This window comes from Eptatretus burgeri, chromosome 11 (assembly GCF_056783735.1).
Source record: "Eptatretus burgeri isolate ZD-2024b chromosome 11, Ebu_testis_v1, whole genome shotgun sequence".
Classification (NCBI taxonomy): domain Eukaryota; kingdom Metazoa; phylum Chordata; class Myxini; order Myxiniformes; family Myxinidae; genus Eptatretus; species Eptatretus burgeri.
In genome coordinates, this window is record NC_140971.1 from 91,657,349 (window position 1) to 91,683,535 (window position 26,187).

Genomic DNA, 26,187 nt, shown 5'->3' on the forward strand with positions numbered 1-26,187 from the left:
ACTTCCTCTGGAACATTCCAGGAACAATATAACGTCATATAGGCCATATGGCATTTCGCACTCATCGGATTATCCATACTTTGATGAAATCAGCGTAAAAACAAACTTGAAGGGGGTGCCACGGGCAAGGTGTTCGAGATAGACCAAAATGGTTTTCAGACTTTAGGTGGGGAATGACCTCAAGATTATACATAAAAAAAATTTGTCATCCTAGCTCTCAAAGTTTGGGCGGTCGAATGATTTTTATGCCAAAATTCGAAATTTTCTAAGTTTGTGACCTTGTGACCTTGACTTTCGGACAAAAATGAAAAATCGAGCTCCGTGGGGCTATGCACGTGCCATTGGGCTAACCAAATACTAAAACCCCTGCCAGATTCGATAAACCCCCTAGGAGAAGATGCAAATTGAAATCGGCTACCCACTAAAAACACGTTTTTTGGGCGTGGCTCCGCCCATAATGGGCGCACCACGCCCATAATGGGCGCACCACGCCCATTTTCAGCAAAACACAACTACATCATGATATAAACCTCCCACCAAAATTTTGTCAGGATCAGATCAAAACCCACGAAGCTATGCTAGGTACAGACAGACAGACAGACAACAATAACGAATATAGTGGTCACTTAATTTTTTCGTGAACCAATTAAGAACCGTAACTCTCCGAGACAAATATTACATTTGAAGCTTTTGTCAGATTTAACTAAAACAATGGAACACAAGTTTATATGCACACTTACTTTCATTTATGACATTAACATTGTCTTGAATGTCAATTTGTACTTTTATTTTCATAAATGACATGCTGTGATGTTAAAAGAAAAAGGTAAATTACACCGCAAGGGACTGCATCGTCATGACTTACAAACATCGATTCATAAGGAACTGCTGGCTTTGCAAGCGATTAGCGATGTATGAGGGGGGTGGGTGGGTGGTCCCTTGCCTGCATACAGGGGGGGGGGGTGGGTGGTTTTGAAACCCGGAAGTAGAGCGTATGTACTTTTATGAACTGCCCCTATTCCAGTCTGGCACAGAGTTACTTTCGACCTCTGGCAGAGATGACCGGCACTCCCACTCGGGGGTATTTTTTTAATCACCTCCAGCACAATGCACTGGTGTGCACGCACACATCTACGACTTCGACAGTAATTTTCTCAGCATTGTTTCCATTTGTTTGATGATCCAACAGGTTCCTATAAGAAAAGCATGCCAGAATATATTCTAAAAACAAGTTTTAATCCTTCTTTATTGTTTTTCACATCAGATGATACAGTGAACATGGGCATCCTGCATTTGAATGGTCTTCCATCTTCAATGTTTTCTTAGATCCTCCTGGTCCAGGATTTATATTTATTTTCCCCCCACCTACTCTTTTCCATGGAACATTCGAAAACAAATAATAAAAATATATAATTTCTAAAAATTGAAATTATTTTTATATTTATATTTCAAGCCTGGTGTTGGTGCAGTGGTTAGGGCAGCGGCTTGGGATCCAAAAGGTCCTGAGTTCAAGCCCCGTTGGGCCACTGAATTAATACACCAGGGGTTGACTCAGCCTGTCATCCTTCCCAGGTCGGCGAAATGAGTACCAGTATACTGGACCGGTGTATACCCCGGTTAAAATAGGTGTACCATATCCCTTTGTCGTAAGAGGCGACCAGGGTTGTCAGGAAGGGCATCCGGCGTAAAACATGTGCCAAATCACTATGCTGATCATACGGATGATCCGCTGTGGCGACCCCTAACGGGAGCAACCGAAAGAAGAAGAAGAAGAAGATTTATATTTATATTTCGACCTACCGACCCTACATTTTAGCTGAAGAACTGCGTAAACCAAGTTATAAAATAACTAAGGCCTTACTGATAATTTTTATTCGACATATGATTTCATTTTCCAGAGGTCCCTCATTGTGATTAACACTCAACCCAAACAAAGCCAATGAAAAATGACGCAACAAATCCGGACAATGTATAATCAGCAGAGGGCCTACATGCCGAACTAATGTGTTGGGCCCACCAGAAAACCAAGATGGCGGCCATATAATTTTGGCTGGGTGCCATGGTGGTTGTAGTTAAGGCCTAAGTCACATTTGCTCTACGGCGAGGATGCGGCGGCCGTACGCCCTCTGAATTGACAAACGTGCGGCGGCTGCAGAGTTTCTGTGGTGGCCTTGGGGTGGCCCTACGCCGTTTGGCTATATTTTACAGGTCGTAAGGTCGCCGTGGAATTATAACGCGGAGTTATAACTTTTTTCATTTCTACGTTCGCAGTAGCAATTCGACAAGCCGAATCAAAAAAACTGGTAAATAAACCAATGTCACCCGCAGGGTGACCCGTATCTTGCCAAAAGGTGACCACATGTGACTTCTTTAAAGTCACACTGAGGTGAACAGAGCTGCTATCCACCAGGAGCAACTCCTTGAGGAATATCTGCCTACGAGAGATTCCGATGAGAATCGTCTGCAGAGTAACCATGAAAAATATGCTTTTGCCTCATAACGTCACCAAATGACATCATAATGTCTCAAGCTTGACATATCTAGAAAGCACTCATCGAGGTGTTCAATTTGAGGTACTACACGATATGGTTCCTAAAACTTGAAAATTTGACCTTGGGGTCAAATATGTTTGACCTCAGGCGCAAACCATGAAGGTCAAGGCCAATCGCCACCAAAAATTAATCAGCTGAGCGCCAGACCATGAACTATATTCCCATGAAGTTTGAAGACGATCCGATAAAAATTACTCAAAAAATAAGGGTTTTGTCGACTCCCCTGATTTGCGACAAAGTGACCTTGACCTTTGACCTTGACCTTCAAAATTTTGTGCACTGAAAGGGATCTCGATAGGCCTCTGATATGCGAAGTTACAAAAATTTCCAATGATAACTGTGCTGTGCAGAATTTTTTATACGTGATTACAGACAAAAAAGTAAAAAATAAAAAATAAAAAAACCATTCAAGCTGACTAACGTATCTTGCAAAAACTTCGTTTTGGCAAAAAAAAAAAAGAAAAAAAAAAAGAACCCACTCGTTACCATCCATCTGGCCACACGTTCGCCTTAGGGCCCCCCTGCGGTCGCCCTGCGGGCACCTTGCGTCTGACTTGAAAATTATATGGCCGCCACAGGAACGCCCTAAGGTCACCGTGCGACATCAAATCAAAGACCGTACGGCACCCCCACGTTTTCGGTCTCCACATTTATAAATATGCCGTGCGGCTACCCGAAAAATAAAAACGTATGTGACTGCTACATTGTGTGACCGTGGAAATACTGCGGCCACCGTATAATCGCTCGTGGCTGTAGATTTTGGAGACCCCACGGCCGCCGTGGCAAATGTGACTTAGGCCTAAGCGATCAATGTGGGTGTGGTCCAGCAGCTGTTTGACCAATGGGAAGACATTTCAAAAATCAACCCCCAATAAGAACCCCAAAAGCAGCAACAACAACAACAGTCATGCAGAGCTCTTGTAGACCTGTGACATGTTGCAGGTAAAAATTATCCATGGGTAGGCACTCCTATGTTGAACGTTTTGTGTCAATCGTTCAAGCGGTTGCAGAGAAAACATATTTAAAAGCAAATAAAGGTGAAAATGTAAGTGCAGAAGAAAAAGTGAGGGCCTCGTCCGACGTTCCACAACATTGTGAAGGATTGTTGTGGACGTCTATGACTCGTATTAATTTACAAGGACATAAGTGGACAGATAATGGACGAGAGATGTATGGGATTTAGACCTGGGTTCCTCATATTATGAGCCAATGGTTTAGTTGGGAATGCTAAACAGAGCAATTCCCTGGGTCTGAGTGCTTGAACTGTTGTTGCACTTCCTACATAAGACTAACAGTTTAGTGGCTGTATTTGCAATGCAACATACTTGATGTTAGTTTTGATATAAAAGTTAAGATACACAAAAACTAATAGGTTTTAACATTCGGAATTCATCCTGCACTTTCATGGAAGTTTTCCGAACAATTTTTTTTTTTTTAACCTTTAAAAATGTAAAGCATTAAAGTTGAGATAATGAGGTTTAGATGCATGGAATACGTTTGTAACTGGGGATTATTCCTCACCAAGTGCAAATATACATATTTATTTTTTTACACTCGAAAAATATACATAGTATTTTATTTTTACAAAGCTAATAGTAATTCTCCTTCTCTCACAGTAAGGGTGTTTACTGGACAACAATCCAAAATTACAAGTATAGAATCTAAACACTTTCAAACAAAGGGGTTTGCTCTCACCCAACATCTGCTGCAATCGTTGTAGCACAGAAGGTAATAGGTGTGACAGGCACGTGCAGGCATTGGGCCTTTGTTGTAAGCTGCGAGGGTGGGTTCCGTTCGATGGAACCCATGTGTCCAGTCTGCTGCTCTCTGCTGGCACCATCTGGCACATTGTTGACTTGACAGCACCTCTTCATTTTACGTTGGGGTGAACTTGTGAAATGGGATTACACAGTTCCATCTTTCAAGTGTACAACTCTTAATCATATTCTATCTATCTAGCTATCTATCTATCTTTCTATCTATATCATCAAACAACCCACAATGTGTCACTCGTGTGGCCATTGGAGCTTGAAAATTTATGATCACTTCTTGACACAATAACACTCATGGGAACTTATGGTACCATCTGCCTCAAGCAGCCGGACAGTGCGAAAACCTTGCACGGCCCTGGAAAGTGCCGCGCCACTGACTGCGGTCAGCCCAATAAAGAAGCACGGAATACAGAGGCAATTTCACGGCAGCCTCGGTGCATACAAAAGCTTGCTGCTAAAGATTTGGTGAAAGGGTACTCAAAATGGTAAAAGTCATGCAAATTACGACAATTTGGCAACAGCCAGCTGTCACCACACATGTCGCGGCTGGCTTTACATCACATCGTAGTGTGTTCTGCAGTCTTTTTTTTTGTTTGTTTGAGTTTGAAACAAAAGTCCAGTAATAGTTTGTCACATGCAAAATACCATTATGGGTTTGATTTGTATTACATGCTTTTAGTGGGAACATTTGTACGGAATGAAAACAGTGCTGATTTGATCGGCTGCATGGCATGACACACGACTGTGGCTGTTCTTTGCGTTGCGAGCTCTCCTTTTTCTCTTTCTTTCTTCCTTCCCCCACCCTTTCCCCTTGCTCTCTGCTCTCCCACCCTTTCCTCTCTTCTAGATGCTCTCGGTAAGTTGACCTTTTTTGTTCACTGTCGTGAGAAGCCCAGAGTTTGTTGCTGCATGTCTGGGTTTCAACTGTCCTGCAAGAAGGTCACGTGCCAGTTGTACATTTGGCTCTGAACCTTGGGATACAATTTGTTACCCCATCCCAGAATGCGCGGTTACCTGGTGGGCTGCGGCTGCTCGCTTCATTCATAATTGTACCCCAATTGTCAACACGTTTACCTTTACTTTCAAAACTTTTTCCCTCCTACCACATTTCTTCCTTTCCTATCCTTGCCAGGAAAAGGAGAAATGCGACCAGCACTAGACTCTGCACTGCAGGATGTCAGTGACTCATACTTGGTCCTGGAAGAGCTGGAAAAGCAGGCTGTTCGACGTGCACTTACAGAGGAGCGGGCACGTTTCTGCTGCTTCGTTTCATTTCTGCACCCTGTTCTGGTACACCTTGCAGTCCTGCAATGTGACTTGAGAAAATAAATAGGAGAAACAAGAAAATTAACACGAATCACAAGTTTACTTAAAGAGCACGAGAAATTAAATTCAAAAACTATGCCGCAGTGACAGTTTTTAAAAATTTTCTGTACCATTGTTGAGACTCGCATAATAGCTAACACACAGAACGTATAACAAAGGGAGCAGGAGATAAGAGGGGCGGGAGAGAGAAGCACAAAGCAGTAGGGAGCAGAGACATTAGGAGATCTGTGGAAGGGAGAGGGGTGGGGTGGGGTACCCTGGGTAAACAAGGTGGACACTACAGGGACTTCCAGGAAGGAAAGCAGAGAATTTTAAGGAGGTGGGTTTGGGGTGGATTAGCGGAGGTAGAGAAGATCATGGTTTTGGATGGGGGAAGATATGAGATGGTGGTGAGCAGCTGTTTTGAAGACCTGGAGGGAAAAGTAGGATTGAAGATAGTGTGGGAGTTTATTCCAGAGGCGGGAAAAAAGAGGAATGAAAGAGTGAAGATGAGCAGTGATTCGTGATTTTGGTAGTTTTACCAGAAGGGGGTTGTTGGCGGACCTTGAGCGCCCTGTGGAAATGTGGTGGGGACAAATCGCAGAGAGAGCAGGGGGGCAAGGCTGGAGAGCACCAAGTCCAATTAAGATGTTGATTTGACATTAATTTGTGTAAAACGTTAATTCACCATCTCAGCCACACCCTTCATGGCCGTCATATTGATCGATAGCATTGGCTAGCTGATATTAAATCTATGCTGCTGAATCGTTGACGTACCTAAACCCACAGAACACTTCCCTATTACCTATTTTGCTTTATTTGTTTTCATGCTTCAGAGTTGGTTGTGCTGGAATAATTTTGTTGGTGTTGATTTTAGATGAGCTTGTTTCTGTAATCATGTTGTTATTCGTACTCCTCATTTTCTTGCCACTGCCTTTTCGACACACTTCAGGAGGAAGAGCTTTCCATGCTCGAGGAGGTGACGCATCTACAGAGCATAATGCAAGACCTTGCTGGGCTGAGTTCTGAACCACACTGCCTTCCTCCTGCCAGTGAACAGGTGTGGATATACTCCCTCACTGGATGGCTTGCCAGCCCACGCCATGACCCACGTGGTCAGCGCTCATATTCGCCCGATTCTACGATCATGTGCGTGGGGCAAAACCCGGTCTGTGTCAGAAATTGAGGGGAACGATCAGTTATAATAATTAGATGGAGGTATGGAGGGAAAAGAGGATGCCCATCTAATTCAATGCAGAAATGGGTCACACAGAATGCACCGCCCGTATCTTGCACATCGTGGCGTGGTTGTCATTTTACTATTATCGGCCTCTGACGATGTAGCTATTGGCACCAAGCTACGAGCCACGCTCTTGCCGATATTGGGTCATTAACCTCCGCCATCTTCGAAGATGGATGGAGGTTACTGTTTTCACCCCTTTCTGTTTGTTTGTTTGTTTGTTTGTGAACAGTATTACAGAAAAACTCCTCGACGGATTTCGACGAAACTTGGTGGGGGGGTTAGGTATGGTCCAAGGATCATGCCATTAAATTTTGGACTTGGACTAAATTTTGGACCCCCCCCCAAAAAAAAAATTGTTAGAGAATTTTTTTTTTTTTGCATTTCTACATGTTTTAAGTGATTTCCAACCCCCCCAAAATTTTTCCCCCCACCCCAAAAAAAGATTTTTTTTTGCATTTCTACATGTTTTAAGTGATTTCCAACCCCCAAAAAAAATTGTTACCCCCCTCCCCAAAAAATAGAGAATTTTTTTTTTTGCATTTCTACATGTTTTAAGTGATTTCCACCCCCCTAAAAAAATTGTTACCCCCCCCCAAAAAATTGTTAGGGAAATTTTTTTTTTTTGCATTTCTACATATTTTAAGTGATTTCCACCCCCCCAAAAAAAATTGTTTGAGAAAAATTTTTTTTTTTGCATTTTTACATGTTTTCAGTGATTTCCAACCCCCCCAAAAAAAATTGTTACCCCCTCCCCAAAAAATAGATAATTTTTTTTTTTTTGCATTTCTACATGTTTTAAGTGATTTCCACCCCCTAAAAAAATTGTTACCCCCCCCCAAAAAAATTTGTAAGATAATTTTTTTTTTTTGCATTTCTACATATTTTAAGTGATTTCCAAGCCACGGCAAAATTGTTTGAGAAAAAAACTATTTTTTTACATTTTTACATGTTTTAAGTGATTTCCAACCCCCCCCCCCCCCAAAAAAAATTGTTACCCCCCCTCAAAAAAAAGAAAAAAACTTTTTTTTTGCATTTCTACTTGTTTTAAGTGATTTCCAATCCCCCCCAAAAAAACATTGTTAGAGAAAAAACAAAATTTGCAACTTTTTTTTCAACAAAATTTCGATTTTTTTTTTTTGCATTTTTACATGTTTTAAAATGGAGAAAAGAACTATAACTCTGTCAGCACTGTTGACATCATATTTAACGAATAAGATATAAGGTTCACTTGAGTGACCCAGCAGTATTGGCGGTGGAGGTTTTGCACTCTCCCGAGTGCTCCCCCTCTAGTTTGCTTCTGTGTTGATCAAAATCACATCCGTTCACAAAAAAAAATTGCGAACTAATATATACGTACTATGTGTTTATCATTAGGGGAAAGTTCTTTTTGCCTTACCCTGCATATTACAAAATAATAGTTTTTTTTTTTTTTGTTTTTTTTTGAATGGCTTTATCGGAGTGGAGAGGCAAAGTGTTAATAGCAGGTTACGAACCATTACTCCTGGGTACTTTCACACCACCCCATTCACCCCGATCCTCCTTCCCCCCCCCCTTCCCTTATCAACCCAGGTACTTCCTGAACCACCATTCAATTAAATGCATTTGTCCACCTTTTCAGGTAATCTTGGACTTGAAGGGATCAGACTTAGGTTGGAGGTACCAAACACCACCCGGTTCACCAAGCCATGCAAGCTCCAGAAAGATGAGTGTGTGCAGGTGAGCAGGTAATGGGATCAATATGGAGCGTACAGCTTGGGGAATAATGGACATCAAAGATGTTTTTAGTCCACCCTGTTTGCTTTACTTATGCAATCTCATTCTTTTTGCTCTGTCTGCAGTTCTTGACCTCTTCATGACTTTATTTTTTAATTCTCAATTGATATCATAAAAGCATGTTATATATTTAGCACCTTTCACAGGGAGACATCTCAAAGCACTTCACAGGAAATTATCAAATGAAAAAAAACAGAGAGAACAAGGTGAAATTTTTTTTTTTTTAATCTCAGAAAACACAAGATGAAGAACATGGAAGCAAATGAATAGGAAGCAAAGAGGAGTATTTAAATGGCATGCACAACAATGAGGCTTCCATAAGCTTTTCCTTCAAAAGGCTATCGACATATTGCCAGGATGATTCAAAAATTACCCTAATTGTTCATAAATGGTCGGATTAAAGGTAGATATGTAGTTTTATAATTGAAAACGAAGTTTGTCTTTTTGGTGTTGGTCACCAATACCTGTAACCACATGTTTTCTGCTTTAATGCACGTAATCAAAAATCAAGATGGTTGCAAGTTGGATAATGAAGAGGGTGAAAGGGTGAATAATTATGAAATTACTGCTCAGTAAAAATGTCAAGTCTGTTGAAATTTCCTGTTGATGCAATGATTATAGTAACCTGGTGATTATAACAACCTGCCTGTTTGGAGTTGTTTTCTATAAGTTTCTATTCTATTAAGTCGTCATTTAACTATTTCTGTAATTAAAACACATTCTTTCAATTTTTTCTACTTTATTATTAATTTATTGGTTACCAGCTGGGATACCCGGCATTGCCCGTTGCTGTTCTAATCCTGTTGGCATTTTGAAGTTTTTTTTGGGGGGGTGGGGGGCCTAAAACAACTCCCTACACCCACTAAGGAATGGGGTCAGGATCGTTTAATATGTATTACCTTTCATGTAGCTACAAAGGCTTAAGCACTATAGAGCGATTAAAAAAAAAAAAAAAAAAATCCTTAGCTCTTTTTCAATAATTAAAAATAAAACTTATTTTGGCCTAAAACACTCCCCAACACTCACTGATAAACTTCTGAAGGTTTGACAATGATCAGTTTAGTCATCTCTGAGAAAATGGCAACACACACACACACACACACACACACGCATCTCTCTTATAGTTATACATTTTGCATGCAAACTATGCACAGTATGGTGATTTAAAGCACATGTGATTAAGGAGCAACTTGGAGGCAGGAAGTTTTTGACAGATGAAACTACTGAATGACTTCCAAAATCCCCTACAAGGAACTTCAGCACAGGAGGAGGCCATTGGGTCCATCAAACATGTGAAATGGATGCTGGTCTATGGTTGTCCATGCTCTATCCTTTTCGATGAAGAGCATTAAGTAAGGACGTAGCACGTACCATTTTTGAAGTCTTTGGTACGGCTGCCAGGGTAGAGTTTGAACTACCAACCTCCCAGATTCAGAGTGGACTATCTCACTGTTACACTACCGAGTCTTCTGTTAACTAATGTGTTGGTTTCGATTAAATGGTAATTTAATTAAACTAAATGGTTGGAGTTGGTTTCAATGAAATGATCACTTCACTATTTTTGCAATTTATGAATATTTCAATTTATTGTTAATTTATTGGTTATTTTGCATGTGCATACATATATGTGGAATAATATATTTCCTGTCCCCTCCCCCCAAAACTCCACCAAAATTCCTACAGTGATGTCAATGACCAAAATTTGGGCTTCGTGTGTTGCTACGTAGTTCCACTTGAGCAGCTGCTGGGTTGTATTGCTTCATCACAGGTCAATTTGTTCTTGATTATGGCAATTTGTTTGGAATGGTAGTAATAGTAGAGGGGGTGGATACGTTTAAATGGGAATTAGATTGATACCTGAATACATTGGAGATAGAGGTGTATGGGGATATTGGCAGGACCTGTAGGCAGCTTGTGTGTAGATAGGTGATTATACTGGGGTTGATGCAGTGCATGCTTGATGGGCCAAATGGCCTCCTCCTGCATCAACGTTGCTTGTGTGTGCATCATTGTGTGATTTATTATTTTGGGCTAATACACAAGGAAAAAAAACTTATTGTAGCAAAATGTTTCAAGAAGGAACCAAAGATACAGAATATCAATCAATTACTTTCACCTTCCTTCATAGCATCTCTCTGTATCCAATGGCATACCGTTGTGGTAACACACTTGCCATAGAACTGTCGAGTCTTGGTTAGTTTCGCGAACACACTATAAGCAGTTGGTGTGGTGCTCCTCAGGCAGGTCATTGCATCGAGGACTGTACCAGCTCTCAGATGGACATTAAACTGGCGACCTCATCTACTAGCATTCGCTGGTGGACCTTTCTGATTCCACAGTGTCTTTCCCAAAGAGTTGGCGAGTGTCGCTAGCACCCTCGCGAAACTCCAAATCCCTGTCCTAATTTTCAGGGGTGCTACACTTCTGCATAAGTGCCACAGCAGCATGACAGTAATGATGCAACCAGTGAGTCAAGTTCATAATTGAATGCACGTCAACTATGCATTTGGCAGAGATAATAACATCATTCTCAATTCCTAGCCTTTTTGAGTTTGTTTCCTTTGTTCAAACTAACAACTGCCTTAATAAGTCTGTCTCTGGTGTATGTTCTCACACCATTCCCTTGCTCACTTCAATCAGCCTCTCCTCAGACTCCACTCAAGACAAGGCAGAACATCACAAACCCAGTGTTTGTCATCAGATCACATGTAGTCAATTCAAAATGTTCCCTACCTGCCTTATCCCCTCGTACCCACTGCCTTCTTGACAGTGTCTTTCACGCCTGAGAATGTAGAGGAACTTCTGTCCAGTCTCAGCTCTTTGGCAATGGAGCCATATGGCAGCAGTGATGATATTCTCAAATCCTACTATGCTGCCCTTGCTTCTCCTTTCTCCACTCTCTTCAGCCTGTTATTCTCATTTGACCAACTCCTGTCCCACCTACAAGTCTGCCAACATCCTTCACATTAACAAAAATGGTGAAATAACAGATTATATCAACTAATAAGCCAGCAGGCTTGTTTCCAATTGCAAGGAAATTCACAGAATCCATCATTGCTGCTAATGTTGTCTTTCCTCTTTTCAAACAACCTGATCTCTGACCATCACTTTATCTTCCGACAAATTCACTCAACCATGAACATGCTGCTGCTTCGGTCAGCAATGGTGAGAAGCCCTAAATCTCCAAAAAGAGGTCTGAAGAACTGTCGCCTGGGACATATCTCGGGCATTTGACACAGTCTGACATCTTGCACTGCTTGTCAAGCTCGTTGCCTGCAGCATACAAGTCTGCCTTCTTACTTGGCTTCCAAAATTCCTTCACTCACACAGTTACCCCGCGCTGTCTTGAGAAGCAAGGACATGGGTGGAGTTTACGAGCATTAAATTTGATTGGTCATGATGAACTAAAAAGCCGTAATATTTTGTCCAAGTACTGCTAAATGGAAGGATTTTGAAAGTGCGATAAAGGTGATTTGTGTTCAACAGTGTTGAAGTATATTATTAAATTGAAATGAAAATTAAAGATTTTAAAGGTCATATAAAAAAAAAACATTCCAGAAGTTCACCGCCATTGATGGTGTCTTTTACACCACCTTATTTGCCACATTATATTAGTGCCTGTTGTTTGTGTTCTTTATGACATCCTTAAAAACAAGAACTTTCTTGTTCGGAATGATTTTCAATTTTGTTTCACTGCCAGACAGGTAGTCAGAGTGAAATAAATTATCCCACTCCTCTCTGTGCATGCACGATCATGATGAATTGAGAGCCAAAGTACTGCTAAACTGCAGGTTTGTGTGCCGATTCATGTTCCGATTTGTGTCTAAAATACAACATTCAATCGAAATGAAGTTGTTCCTCGATCATAAACTGACATTGTGGATGGACAGACAGACAGACAAGTGAAGCAATTGCTTAACCACACTTTTCGCTTTGGGTGTGTGTGTGTTAATAAACGACCTCTCCGATAATAATCAACTACTCTACTTTTTTGCAGTTGAATATACATTGTGTTGTTCAGTATCCTACTGACCGGCAAATGGCAGCTGCATCTCTCTTGATCTGGCATTGATTAACGATAATGGAATAATTATTGCAATTAAGGGAACAGGATTTTCGATCCTGCAAAATCTCAGTCTCACCCAGGTGGCAAGATCATCATATTGTCAGCCACTGGAAGTGTTTCGGTTGGTTGAACTTCGAAGGCTCACAATTTGATATGACCTCTCCTGAGCCAACCATATAGCAAAGCTGATCTCGAAAACCAGCTGCAGAATTTGTATCCTCTGTCGTTCCAAGTTATTCTTGGAAAATCAGAACTACTCACAGTGGCCAATGCCTTTGTCCATAGCTCAATGGAGTATTGTTCTCTCCTCTGGCTCTGGTGCCCCAGCATCACCTCAGTCTCTCCTGCATCCTGTAGAATTGAATGCTCTCAACATTAATTGGTATCTCCCCCAATGAAATGGAAACTCAAGGCCAATTGCTGTTATATCGTAAACAGGTCTGTGGTCTCTGTTTAATCCCAACTCTTCTCTAGTATAACTCCCATCGTTCTCTCAGCCCTCTAACCCTCCCCACTCCAGCAGGATGTACCCAATCTTGCAGTAATCCCTCTTGGTTAAACACCTCCCAACATCCATGCATTCCATCCACCCTCTTGTTTTTCTTGCACTCTCTTGTTTCTCTTTTCCCCCGTTTGTGGAACTGTTTTGTGGAGGCGGTTCAATCGCATTCTCCCTCCATGGTGAGCATGTGGTGCACCACCATGTCAAATCATCCCCCATCTCTACTTGTGATATTTTCTTTCCCCATTAATGATATGCAAACCAACCCTTTTACTTGCAGGTGACTTTCCTTCTGTCCCCTCTAACTCCTCTTTTCCTGTTTTTCCATTCCCTTGCTTGTGTCTAAATGTCCCTCTCTCAGGGCCCCACTGCTCCCAGTCACTTTGTTTCCTTTTACCCTCTATCACTATCCCTTCACTCTTCTATGAGCCTAGATTTCGTAGAGAAAAATAGGACCACTGGACCTGTAGCTTATCTGCACCCTGGCCTAATGTTGTAACCCAAAGTTGATAGTATTCTGACTGGTAAATCTGGAAAAGAAGATTTTTCAAGAAATTTACCAAGTCAGCCATTTTGGCCGACTTAGTCATGTGATCAGAACGAGCTTTGCAATTCTTGTCAGGCGAGGAATGTTTCTGCCAAACTTCAGCGGGATCAGCCCAGCGGTTTGGCCGGAGAAGTCTAAAAAGGAGACGGATGGACGGACGGTGCGCAATGACAATACCTTATCAGGAATGTAAATTCCAGAAAAGCTAAACACCAGTCTCTCTTGTCTCGATCTTGTTTCATGCAAAACACTTGTAGTCAGTAAATTGGCATCCATTCCTGTCATGCTATATTAGTCAATTGTATTCCGGTCAATAGCTCCTCTCCACATCTTTCCAGTCCTGCTTTGTATCAATTCCTCCTCTCTTCTCCCTGTTGAAGCTCACTTCTCCTGGTTGTTTTTCCCTGTCTTTTCTCATACCATGTCTTTCCGAACAATGGATGGAGGCCTTAAATGCCAAACATGACATCAAAGCCATCTCCTGAGACATATCGTGAGCTTTCAATACGGTCTGACGTCCCGCACTGCTCACCAAACTCTCTTCTTATGGTATCCAAGGCAATCTCCACTCATGGCTCGTGGACTTCCTCTCCTTTAGCAGTCACCACATGGCTATTAATGGAATTCTCTAATCTACTCTTCCCATCCTGGCTGGAGTTCCTCAAGGCAGTGTTCTTGGCCCTGTGCTTTTTCTGATTTTCATCAATGATGTCTCCAACTCTCTGGAAAATCCTCTTTATCTCTTTGCTGATGACTCCACCCTCTGCCGTTCAGTGCCTTACCATCTCTCATCCCTCTGATTGGCAGGCAGCAGCCTCTTCACTCTCTGCAGACCGCGATAAAATCACAAGCTGGTTAGGCCTAAGTCACATTTGCCACGGCGGCCATGGGGTCTACAAAATCTATGGCCACTAGCAATTATAGGGCGGCCGCAGTATTTCCACGGTCACACAATGTAGCAGTCACATGTGTTTTTATTTTTCAGGTAGCCGCACGGCGTATTTATAAATTGTGGAGACTGAAAACGTGGGGGTGCCGTCCGGTCTTTGATTTGATGTCGCACGGTGACCTTAGGGCGTACCTGCGGCGGCCATATAATTTTCAAGGCAGACGCAAGGTGCCCACAAGGCGACCGCAGGGGGACTGCAGGGGGGCCCTAAGGCAAAGCGAACGTGCGGCCAGACGGATGGTAACGAGTAGGTTCTTTTTTTTTCTTTTTTTTTTACGTTCTTTTGTTTCGGCTTGTCGAATTGCTACGGCGAACGTAGAAATGAAAAAAGTTATAACTCCACGTTATAATTCGACGGCGACCTTACGGCCTGTAAAAGATAGCCAAACGGCATAGGGCCACCCTGAGGCCACCTCAGAAACTCTGCGGCCGCCGCACGTTTCTGTCAATTCAGAGGGCGTACGGCCGCCGTATCCTCGCCGTAGAGCAAATGTGACTTAGGCCTTAAGCACTTGGAATGTCTTTCAATCCCGACAAATCTCACACCCTCACCATGTCTCTCTGAAAGGAACGTCTGGAACACCACCCCCCCCCCATCTACTTTCTCAACAATCCCCTAGAAGAAGTCCTTTCATTCAAGCTCGTGGGCCTCACTATCTGCCATGATATTTCCTGGGAGAGTCACATCTCGAAGCTGGCCTCCTAAGCTAGTCGTCGACTGGGCATCCTATGTCATGCAAAGTCCTTCCTTAGCACACCTGAGCTTCTAACCACTTACAATGCTTTCATACACAGGCTAATGAAGTACTGCTATCCCCTCTGGGGTGGTGCTTCTGTCTCACATCGAGCTTGACTTGATGCTGTGGAAACCAAGGCTTTTAGGATCATTGGTATCTCCCACGATGAAGCTGAGCCTTTGGGTCTCTCACTCTCTCTCAGGTTGCAGGTTGGTGGTCTTTCTGTCTCCTCCCGTCTCCTCTCCGACCTTGCCCCCCCCCCCCCGCTCTGTGATCTGTCCCTCCTATATTTCTGCAGGGTGCTCACGGTCCACCAACAACCCCGTTCTGGTAAAGCTACCAAAATCACGAATCACTGCTCACCTTCACTCTTTCATTCCTCTTTTTTCCTGCCTTTGGAATAAACTCCCACACTCTCTTCAATCCCATTCTTCCCTCCAGACCTTAAAAACAGCTGTTCACAAACACCTCTTATCTTCCCCCATCCAAAACCTCGATCTTTTCTACCCCTGTTAATCCTCTCCAAACCCACCTCCTTCAAATTCCCCGTTTTCCTTCCTGAAAGTCCCTGTAATGTCCATCTTGTTTACCCCGTGTACCCCACCCCATCCCTCTCCCTTCCACAGATCTAATGTCTCTGTTCCCCACTATTTTGTGCTTCCCTCTCTCACCCCTCTTGTCTCCTGCCTTGTTATATGTTTCTGTGTATTCGATCTTACACGAGCCTCGACTTGGTACACAAATATATGTATATGTATATATACATACATACTGTTGATCGTAAAGCTACTAGACAAAGTCCTGCAAAGAGAACGGCTTTGTTATGACAAGGCGTCAAATTTGAAATTATATTTAGCTCAGCTTGCTTTCATAAATTAATATGGTTGCCGTAGAAATTTACTGTTATTTTTATCCAAGATTTTTGCTTTATGAGTGCATAATGTTGCGTGATGCCAAGCTGGCCTTCTGCAAGGCAGTAAGTAAACCGCCTTGATTGTGGAGTTCAAAGAATTTCCATTGTTTGACCAACCTCATTATCTCTGCTCATCTAGCCTTGCACAACCCCCTTTACCAACAAGCCGACTCTCCAGCATCTCGTCCCATGACTCTGGATTTCCAGCGCATGAAGTTAGCTGCTCTAAATCTCCATCCCCGATGCCACCTGAATCACAGGTTCTTGATTGACCCTTGCCGTTTCTTTATGTACTGTTATCACATGGATATTTGCAAATTATCTGTTATGGTACACATTCACCCACTTGTACACATAATGTTGCTGTCTGGATTTTGAAATGTTTAGGATTGAGGATGTAGAGTTACTGACTAAATTATAATAGGAATGCCATCAGCAGATTATGTATCTGAAACGTAGTTATGCTCTAAATCATTCATTTCTCATTGATTGCCAATTAAAGTACATAATAAAAAATATATATCCGATTTGATTAGTATGTCTTACTACCTCCGCCATCGATAGTCTGGGAGCTGGAGACCAAAATTTCAGATCCGTTTACTTTCTTTCCCAGAAAATGTTTGCCTGTTTTATTTGATAGGCCTATCATCACAGTGTGTCACCTGGGTGGCAGTACAGAAAAAATAGGTGGGCACAAGGTAGCTACAGCTTGACAAAAAATGGGTTAATATGCTTCAATGGCTTAACTGAAGAAATAAGAATGGGGGTAGGGGTACGTCTTTCAATTGTAACTTTATGAGTATTAACAGTAGAAATACAAATGACCCCTCAAAACTTTTCTAGGACATTCATCTTTTTAATGTATTTAAGCATAATGACCTTTGACCTTCAGCAAAGGACACAGAAAGGTCATCAAGTGCAAAAACAATACAACAGCAATAACTAGAAAACGTGCACTTTTCATCATGAAATGTTTTCTTATTACACTTTAGTATATACTAGACGACCCGTGAACCCGTTGGGTTCCCGTTGTGACAGCGGTTGATGAAAAAAAAAATCATTTCAAGAAAATAAAAAAGATAGCTCTAGCGAACTATATCGCTGTGGTTGTTTGCATTGATCAAAATCTCCCGAAGTGTACTTGATTGAATCGGGAATTTATTTTTTAATAATTTTTTCGTTGCCTGATTTTAACGAAACTTGTTACTACACACTGCAGGCGAATGATGAGTAAGGTGACCCTAAAATTTTTGCACTATCGTGTACCGTTTTGGCTGTACCTCGGGAACATACATACATACATACAAGATGAGAGTTTTAGTAATATATATATATATATATATATATATATATATATATATATATATATATATATATATATATATATATATATATATATATACATATATATACTAGCCATACCCGTGCACATGCACGGGATAGCAGTACAACATAGCTGGTAGCAGCCGGCAGACCGTACACGGGGAATGAAAAAATACGCATTGTGCAAAATGCAAGTGGTACTATGGAACGCCAAGACTTCCCAAACATTGTTGGCATGTCTGCTAAGTGCCACAGCAATTTCATAGGGATCGTGTGATGGCGAGCTGAGTTTTTAGTGTGCAAACTTGGTATAATCGAGATGTGTGTATATATATATATATATATATATATATATATATATATATATATATATATATATATATATATATATATATATATATATATATATAAATATATATATATATATATATATGTCAGTTTCTAATATTCAGGCTGATCGTCTCTTTAGTGGGCATGAGGCGATAAATTTGAAAAAGTGTTTGGCATGCCTAACAAAATATGACACAATCGTAAAACTGCAATCCTTTTGTCAATATGCATTTACGTGTTACAAAAATAAGCACTTCGATGGCATTTCCTTCATGCTCAGATAGGCAATAACTGAAGAACCGCATTCTTGAATGAGTCAAAGGAAATGTCAATTACTCCCTCAGGATAGTCCATCACAAGTATATATATATATATATATATATATATATATATATATATATATATATATATATATATATATATATATATGTATATATATATATATATATATATATATATGAACCATTTTGTATTTATGAAATGGTGGCATTGTCTATAACAGCTCCCATGGGTATTATGCATTTCAGAAAGAAGACATATTGGCAGGTAAATGCATGGCAGAGTCGTCAATGAAACTTCTCAATGTCACCATCATCATCATCATCATCATCATCATCATCATCATCATCGGAGACCATGTTCTTGCACAGGTCATCACATTGGCAAGCACGTGTGCATGGTAGTCCAACATCTCTGCAGCTACATCGTCACTTGCACCCCTTTCTACACCCGCAGACCACAAGCTCAATGATGGTTACAGGCACTGGAGGTCTTGTCATAAGTTCAGGCTCAAGTGTTTCAGAAGCATTCATCTTCCACCCATTTCCTTTCACATCTTTCATATCAGTTCTCAGGATTGCAGCACCATGGTACAGGACATGTGAAAATGTATCATTGTTTATTTCCTCCACGTCAAGACCAGTGTGGCTCTGTATGCATGACATTGATTCTTTCACTTCAGCAACAATGTTTATCAGATGTACAATATCTAATGAGGAACTACACACAATTTCACTTTAATTTTTTTCTTTCTGAGGGTAGAATACAATATCCCCTTCACATTTAGACACAAGTCTCTTTTTAAGATTCTGAACCTTGTATTGCAAAGCCTTTTCTTCGCTGATGCCTTGTTGGATGAGCTGTGTCTGATGGAGCTCACGAAGGTTGGCCATGTCAAACACTCTTTGCTGCCTGAAGATCTTACCCTGAATCCGATCAACTTAATTGTTGAACGCCTTGTCACGTGGTACATTTGCTGCCGGTTCACTTGTTTGGCTGCATGATGACACAGATACGTACTTTTTGTAGCAACCTCTGTGATATTTTGCCTCCAGTGCAAGAAGATCCTCACCAAAAATTCTTCCTATCATCATTTCATCTTTTCTTTGTTGGGCTGCTTTTAATAAAGTTCCATGCACTTGAGTTGTAAGGACCTGTGATGTTGCCCTTTCACCACTACATTTGGTCTGTTGGTAGATCACACAGCAACCAATTTGTTAAGGAAAGAGACTTTCTGGTCTGAGGACCTGACGATGGACCTGCGATGTCTTCACCAGTAAAACCGCACTCAGTATGTGTAAGATTTCTGGCACTTCTATAGCTTGCATAGCATGCTTTGTGCCATTTCACGTTACCAACAGTCAGCAAGTTCTGATTTACTTCAGGCTCGATTTGCTGTGAGACTTCATCATGTCTCAAATGTGAAGCCTCAATGAACTTCGAAATGGAATATTGAGATGCCGTTTGCAGGTTCTGTCCCTTTATGTCTCTGACATTTTATACATTTGTTGAGGTTACTTGATATTCTGCTTTTCTTTTGTCCAAGTTTTATACCCAGACTCAAGCTTGTACTGCTGTCCATTTGGAATCCGTAATCTGTACCTGTGCACTACAGTCTACTATGAAGCAAAGCACCACTGGTTAGACTACATCTATTGAGTCGTTAGTCTATCGAAGCACTCTGAAGCAATGTCGAATGCTGCATCAGGGGGAGACTACGTATTGCTCTTCATGCATCTACATGGGTTAGCTGTTCTTCAGGACAGTCATACCTTAAAAAAAAAACAAAGAAAATATTACATGCTTGTGGTTTAACAAAATTACCATTATTTCTACCCCAAAATATATCCACATGTCCATGTATAATTAGCACAAATATGCAATAATTTATAGAAAACGCATCACGTAATTTTCAAATATAAAATATTATAAACAAATACACTTACAAATGGAGGAGGAATGTTTTTTTTTTTTTAAGTGAAAAACCGAACATTTTCTATTTATCTCCGTTGAGGCACTGAGTTTGCACTTGGTGACCTTTTTGTGATCTTCGCTGAAGGTCAAAGGTCATTATGCTTCGATACATTAAAAAGATGAATGTCCAAGAAATGTTTTGAGGGATTTTTTGTATTTTGTATTTCTACTGTTAAAACATTTGTATTTGTACTGTTAAAACTCATAAAGTTACAATAGAAAGACGTACCCCTACCCCCATTCTTATTTCTTCAGTTAAGCCATTGACGCATATTAACACATTTTTTTTGTCGAGTTGTAGCTACCTTGTGCCCACCTACCTTTCTGTACTGCCACCCAGGTGATAAACTGTGGTGATAGGCCTTTCATATAAAACAGTCAAACCTTTGCCGGGAAGAAAGTAAACGGAAGTGATTTCTAGGCCCCTTTTGGAGATTGGCTCCCACACTATGAAGGTGTAAAAGGTTATGTTTTCACCCCTGTCTGTTTGTGTGAATGATGTCTCAAAGTTATGGACGGATTTGGATGATACGTGGTGGATAGGGTGGGTGTGTAACAAGGTGACAAGGATGAATTGATTAGATTTTGGTGAAGATCTGGTAACGGATCTGGATACTATAATTTTTTAAGTGATTCTTCACCATTGGGAGATAAGGCCAAAGACAAAATATATAATGATGCATGTATATCAAAAATTTATTGGGCCTGATATATTCCACGGGATCAGGCATTGTGTGGTGGAGGTATGCGCTGTAGCGAGTATCCTTTTAATTTGCCTATGTGTTTATTAAGAGTTGAGATTATATAGCAGATTTATAAATCTGAGTCACTGCTTGTTTAGAATACGCAAATGATGATTTGACAGTTTGACGGCATGGTGCCGAGGTAGAGCACACTTTTTTTTTCCCCTACAGTGTCAAGGCTCATGGAAGAGCTAAAACACAGAAAGCATCAGGTCGTAACATCAGGTCGGAAAGAAGAGCAGAAAGAGAAGGGAGAAATGCCAACAGTTTGGCTGAGTGAGAACATAAACGGAGACAGACAACAAGAGAAGTACAGGTAAGGTTGCGGAGTAGGGGAGAGTTCAGGGGGTGATAAGATGAATACAGAAGAAAAATTTGGGGGTGGTTTCATGTGTATAGAAAAGATCATTGTTTTTGATGGGGGATGATCTGAGATGTGAAGGATAGAGACACTTCTTTTTTTTTGGAAACATTGTCGAGGCTCGTATGAGAGCTAACGCACAGCAAGGGTGGCATGAGACAAGAGGGGTGGAAGAGGGAAGGACAAAATTGGGGAACAGAGACATCAGGAGATCTGTGGAAGGGAGAGTGATGGGGTGGGGAACATGGGGTATAAAAGATGGACATTCCAGGGACTTTCAGGAAGGAAAGCAGGGAATTTGAAGGAGGTGGGTTTGGGGTGGATTAACGGGGGTAGAAAAGATCGAGGTTTCGGATGGGGGAAGACAAGAGGTGGTGATGAACAGCTGTTTTGAAGGCCTGGAGGGAAGAATGGGATTGAAGAGAATGTGGGAGTTTATTCCAAAGGTGGGAAAAAAGAAGAATGAAAGAGTGAAGGTGATTTTGGTAGTTTTACCAGAAGGGGGGTGTTGGCGGACCTTGAGCGCTCTGCGGAAATATGGTGGGGACATATTGCAGACAGAGCAGCGGCGGGGGGGGGGGGTGGCGAGACCGGAGAGGAGATGGTAGAAAACAGAGCGACCATCGACTTGCGACCTGAGAGAGTGAGAGACCCAAAGACTCGGCTTCATCGTGGGAAGTACGAATGAACCTAAATGTCTTAATTTCCACAGCAACAAGTCAAGCTAGGTAGGAGGCGGGAGCACCAACCCAGAGGGGAGAACAGTACTCTATCAGGCTGTGGACGAAAGCTTTGTATGTGGTCAGGAGCTCAGGTGGGCCAAGGAAGGACTTTACACGACAGAGGACTCCCAGTTGGTGACTGGCTTTGGAGGCCAGGTTGGAAATGTGGCTTTCCCAGGAAAGATCATGGCAGATAGTGGGACCCAGAAGCTTGAAAGAAAGGACTTCTTCCAGAGGATTATTGAGAAAGTACATGGGGGGGGGGTTCCAAACGGTCCTTTCGGAGAGACATAGTGGGAGTGTGAGATTTATCCTGATTGAAAGACATGTTCCACGTGTTGGACCAGTTTGTGATTTTATCCAGATCTGCAGAGAGCGAAGAAGCTGCGAATGCTGGTCTGAGGGATGACATATGGTATGACAGACGGTGGAGTTATCAGCAAAGAGATAAAGAGGATTTTCCAGAGTCGGAGACATCATTGATGAAAACCAGAAAAGGAACAGGGCCCAGAACGCCACCTTGAGGAATTCCAGCCTGGACAGGAAGAGGGGATGAGATAACTCCGTTAAGGGCCACACGTTGGCTGTGACAGGAGAGGAAGTCCACGAGCCATGAGTGGGGTTGGCCTTGGATACTGTAGGAAGAGAGTTTGGTGAGCAGGGCAGGGTGCCCAACCGTGTCAAAAGCACACGATTTGTCTCGGGATAGGGCTCTGATTTCATGTCTGGCATTGAGTACCTCCATCCATTGTTGGGAGAGAAGAGGCAGCATATAAACTAAAGAATTACCTTTGAACTGAAGAATAAAACAGTTTAAGTTCTCCACTGTGTAAAACTTAGAAGCACTGCCATTTGAGGGAGGCAATATGGAAAATATATTTTTATATAGAACCACCTAGATCTTGATGTCACTGACAATCTCACGACTGACGTGATGAGGATGAGCAATGATTATTGGATAGAAACGCTGAAGGGAAGTGAGCAGATAAAGAATACATAATGATCAATATTGTATCAACAGAAAGAAAACCTTTTATTTAAAACATTTGGTGCTGATGTTCCAAATTTAAATATAATGAAATACTGTTCTTTGTTTCCATGTGCCATTTGACAAACAGAATGTCCTGTAAGGTTAAAATGATGGGCGACTGGTTTACCAGTGCCATTTTTGTTGGTTCTGACATCTTTGAGATGTTCGTGGAAATGGTCTCCAAGCCGTCGTCCAGTTTCCATGCTCGTCGTCCAAACATAATCTGTTGCATTCCATGCTCAATGAGCTTCATGAATGCATTTTTTTCTTTTCTTTTTTTGCAAACAACATTAAATGAGTGCCTTCAATTGCACTTTTATCCCTGTTTTAATTAATTTTCTTGTTTGTTTTTGCAAGTAATACGATATAAATGTAAAGTCTTCAACAAGGTGTAACTTAGGTTCTTGGCATTTTATTTTCTTTGCAACTTGATCAATTTCATAAAACTGTATGTTGACTTATTCAAAAAGGAAACAAATTGTCCAATGATGCTTGCACGGTGACTTATAGAAATGATGCATGTTGATTATGATATTGCAGTTCACAAGCTCACTCAACATATTATTTGCTGCAGAAATCTTTGAGCTCTGCATCATCTGAGGCCTCTGAGCAGGGCCCCTCAGCCAGTGACTGCAGCTCCCCCTCTTCTGTGGGCTCAGGATCAACCTCTGCTCTCGTTTGGGGTAAACTTGATATGGTGAGCCACTTGGTGACTCTTCAGTGTAATTGTTTTATGTCTTGTCTCGGGGCGTTCAAAAAGTTATCAAACAATATGCAATGCTCACAACTGTTCAGGACAGTTTTTTATTTCTCAATGTAGAATTCATACGAAAAAAAAAGAAGAAAAAATATATAAATAACCCCCATGCTCTTCCAGCCAAAGAAAACTGCATAAAGTAACACAAGGTAAGCCCTTTGTTGTTTCAAACCCTACCTGGGTCCTCTACAGCTGCAAACATTAACAAGTAGCACATACATGAGAATTGATGCAATTGATCACAGAATGCAGTATCTCATGCAGTTCAGGGGAAATATTCTTTGCAACCAAGTTTTCTCTGTGGATAACACAATGCACAGCCAACATGTTTGGATTGTCATCCTTCATTAGTTTTAAACATCCCGTCTTTTTACCCATCATGGCAGGTGCACCATCTGCCGCACATGATACAATGTTTGTTCTTGGGATTTCATTTTCATCCAAATAATTGTTGAGTTTGCTGTAGATGTCAACTGTACAAGTGGTTGTTTGTCATGATTCACAAAGCATCATCTCTTCTTGAAACTCTTCCAGGTCAACATATCTCACATATGCCAATAACAGTGATTCACTTTTCCGTATGGTAGATTTATCGATTTGTAATGAGAACTTTCGTGATTTCAACTTCTCAATAAGTTGTTGTTCAACATCTTGCCCCATCTCATGTATTCTGTTGCTGACTGTGCTATTACTCAGTGGCATTGCTTGGACATCTTTGTCATCTTTGGCATTGCTTGGACATCCTTTTGCAGAACTGTTTTCAGAAAAAAAACAGATATTGCGGGTTTAACAAGTTGTTCCCCAATCGTATGATTCTTCCCATTTTTTGCTATCAGCAGAGAAATTTCATAACTTGCTTCAAGGGTACGGGCTGTGGGCTGTAGGCTGTATTCAGGGCTGTAGTTTGAGCAGAAAATAATGAAGTGATTTTTGATCTATTCTCAAACTTGTCTTTCAGAGATTTAAAATATTCCAATTTTGAATTGACATGGTCGGGATGTTTAACCCTTAAATGAGCCTCAAGACGACCGGCTTTCATTGATTCATTCGATAAAGTCTGTTGACAAAGTAAGCAGAAGGGTGCACGGTCGTCATGTACAGCAGGTATAAATCCAAACTTCAAGAACTCCGCTGAGTATTGACGAACTTTTTGATGCTTGGTCTGCTCATTTTGATTTAAACAGAGTAAGTAAATCTGTGGAAAAATAAGAAAATTGTTTTGAATGCCACAAAAGTTTGATAAAACAGTGGTTTTATTAGAAACTAATCGCAAATAAAAAAAAAAGAGATGCAAAAAAAAACTCCAGCTGGATATCCTTTTGTGGTTTCCACATTCAGTAGCCCCATTAGCCTGACCGAGTTTTAGATGAGCTATCAGTGGACCCTTTGGGTCCAAACCAAAATCGAATCAAATTGAATTTGACCGAGTTAGAAAAAAATGAAAATTTGAATCATGCTTACCTTGTTAATTATAATTTCAAGTGTGTTTAATCATCACCAATATTGAAGCAAAAACGGGAAGAAGAGGTAGGCATGTTGAGTGCCAAAGGTACAGGTTTTTCCAGCCTATCTCGCCAATTTTTCAGTCAAACTCTCCTACGCATGAATCATCGCTCGCGTCATCGCTGTGAGCGCGCAGCAGCGCAAGGAATTCTCCTTGCCAGAAAGCGAGTCATAGTGACGTAACAGCGTTGAATAGATCAAGGGCACGCCTTACCGGCGGATTGGCTAACAAGGGTGCGGTAAAGCAGTTTTTAGTTATGACGCTATGAGGCATCAGTCGCAGCTTCAAACTTTTGAAAATTTGAAAATGCGAAGCTATGAAAGCGATCATATATTAATTCATTAATTCTGAATCCTCATGCCCCACCAAAATATTGCCACGCCCCACCTTGAGAAACACTGGCCTCGACAGAAACATGTACTACGTGAAATGCCAATAGCAATTCACATATAAATATCAAAACCCAATGACGTTTCTCATCTGTAATGGGAGGGAATAACCAATCGGCTCTCACCGAATCATTTACCACAGGTGGCTAGGATTTCCATAATTAACCCCTATGCTCTTCCAGCCAAAGAAAGCTGCACAAAGCAACCAAGAAAAGCTACACAAGGAAAGTCCTTTGCTATTTCAAGCTCGATCTGGGTTCCTCTACAGCTGCAGACATTCACAAGTTGCACATACGTGGGAATCCCAATGCTCCACACACCACTCAGCTGCTGGAACGGTTTCACCACTTGTTGGAGAGGAATCAGCAACAACCGGGACTCGAGACAGAAATGTGACAGCCTGGAGTCTGGACAGA

At 41.4% G+C, this 26,187-nt stretch overlaps 1 protein-coding gene across 2 annotated transcripts in view; it reads left to right on the forward strand.

The window, feature by feature from the left end:
* Positions 1–26,187, forward strand: part of LOC147017617 (protein MTSS 2-like) — a 100,710-nt gene that overhangs the window by 56,318 nt on the left and 18,205 nt on the right. For both annotated transcript variants that reach the window (XM_085847375.1, XM_085847376.1), the window contains 5 exons: positions 5,457–5,614; positions 6,582–6,689; positions 8,491–8,588; positions 16,499–16,619; positions 23,696–23,818. In XM_085847375.1, coding sequence (XP_085703501.1) covers positions 5,457–5,614; positions 6,582–6,689; positions 8,491–8,588; positions 16,499–16,619; positions 23,696–23,818 — 608 coding nt within the window. The remainder of the gene's footprint in view (positions 1–5,456; positions 5,615–6,581; positions 6,690–8,490; positions 8,589–16,498; positions 16,620–23,695; positions 23,819–26,187) is intronic.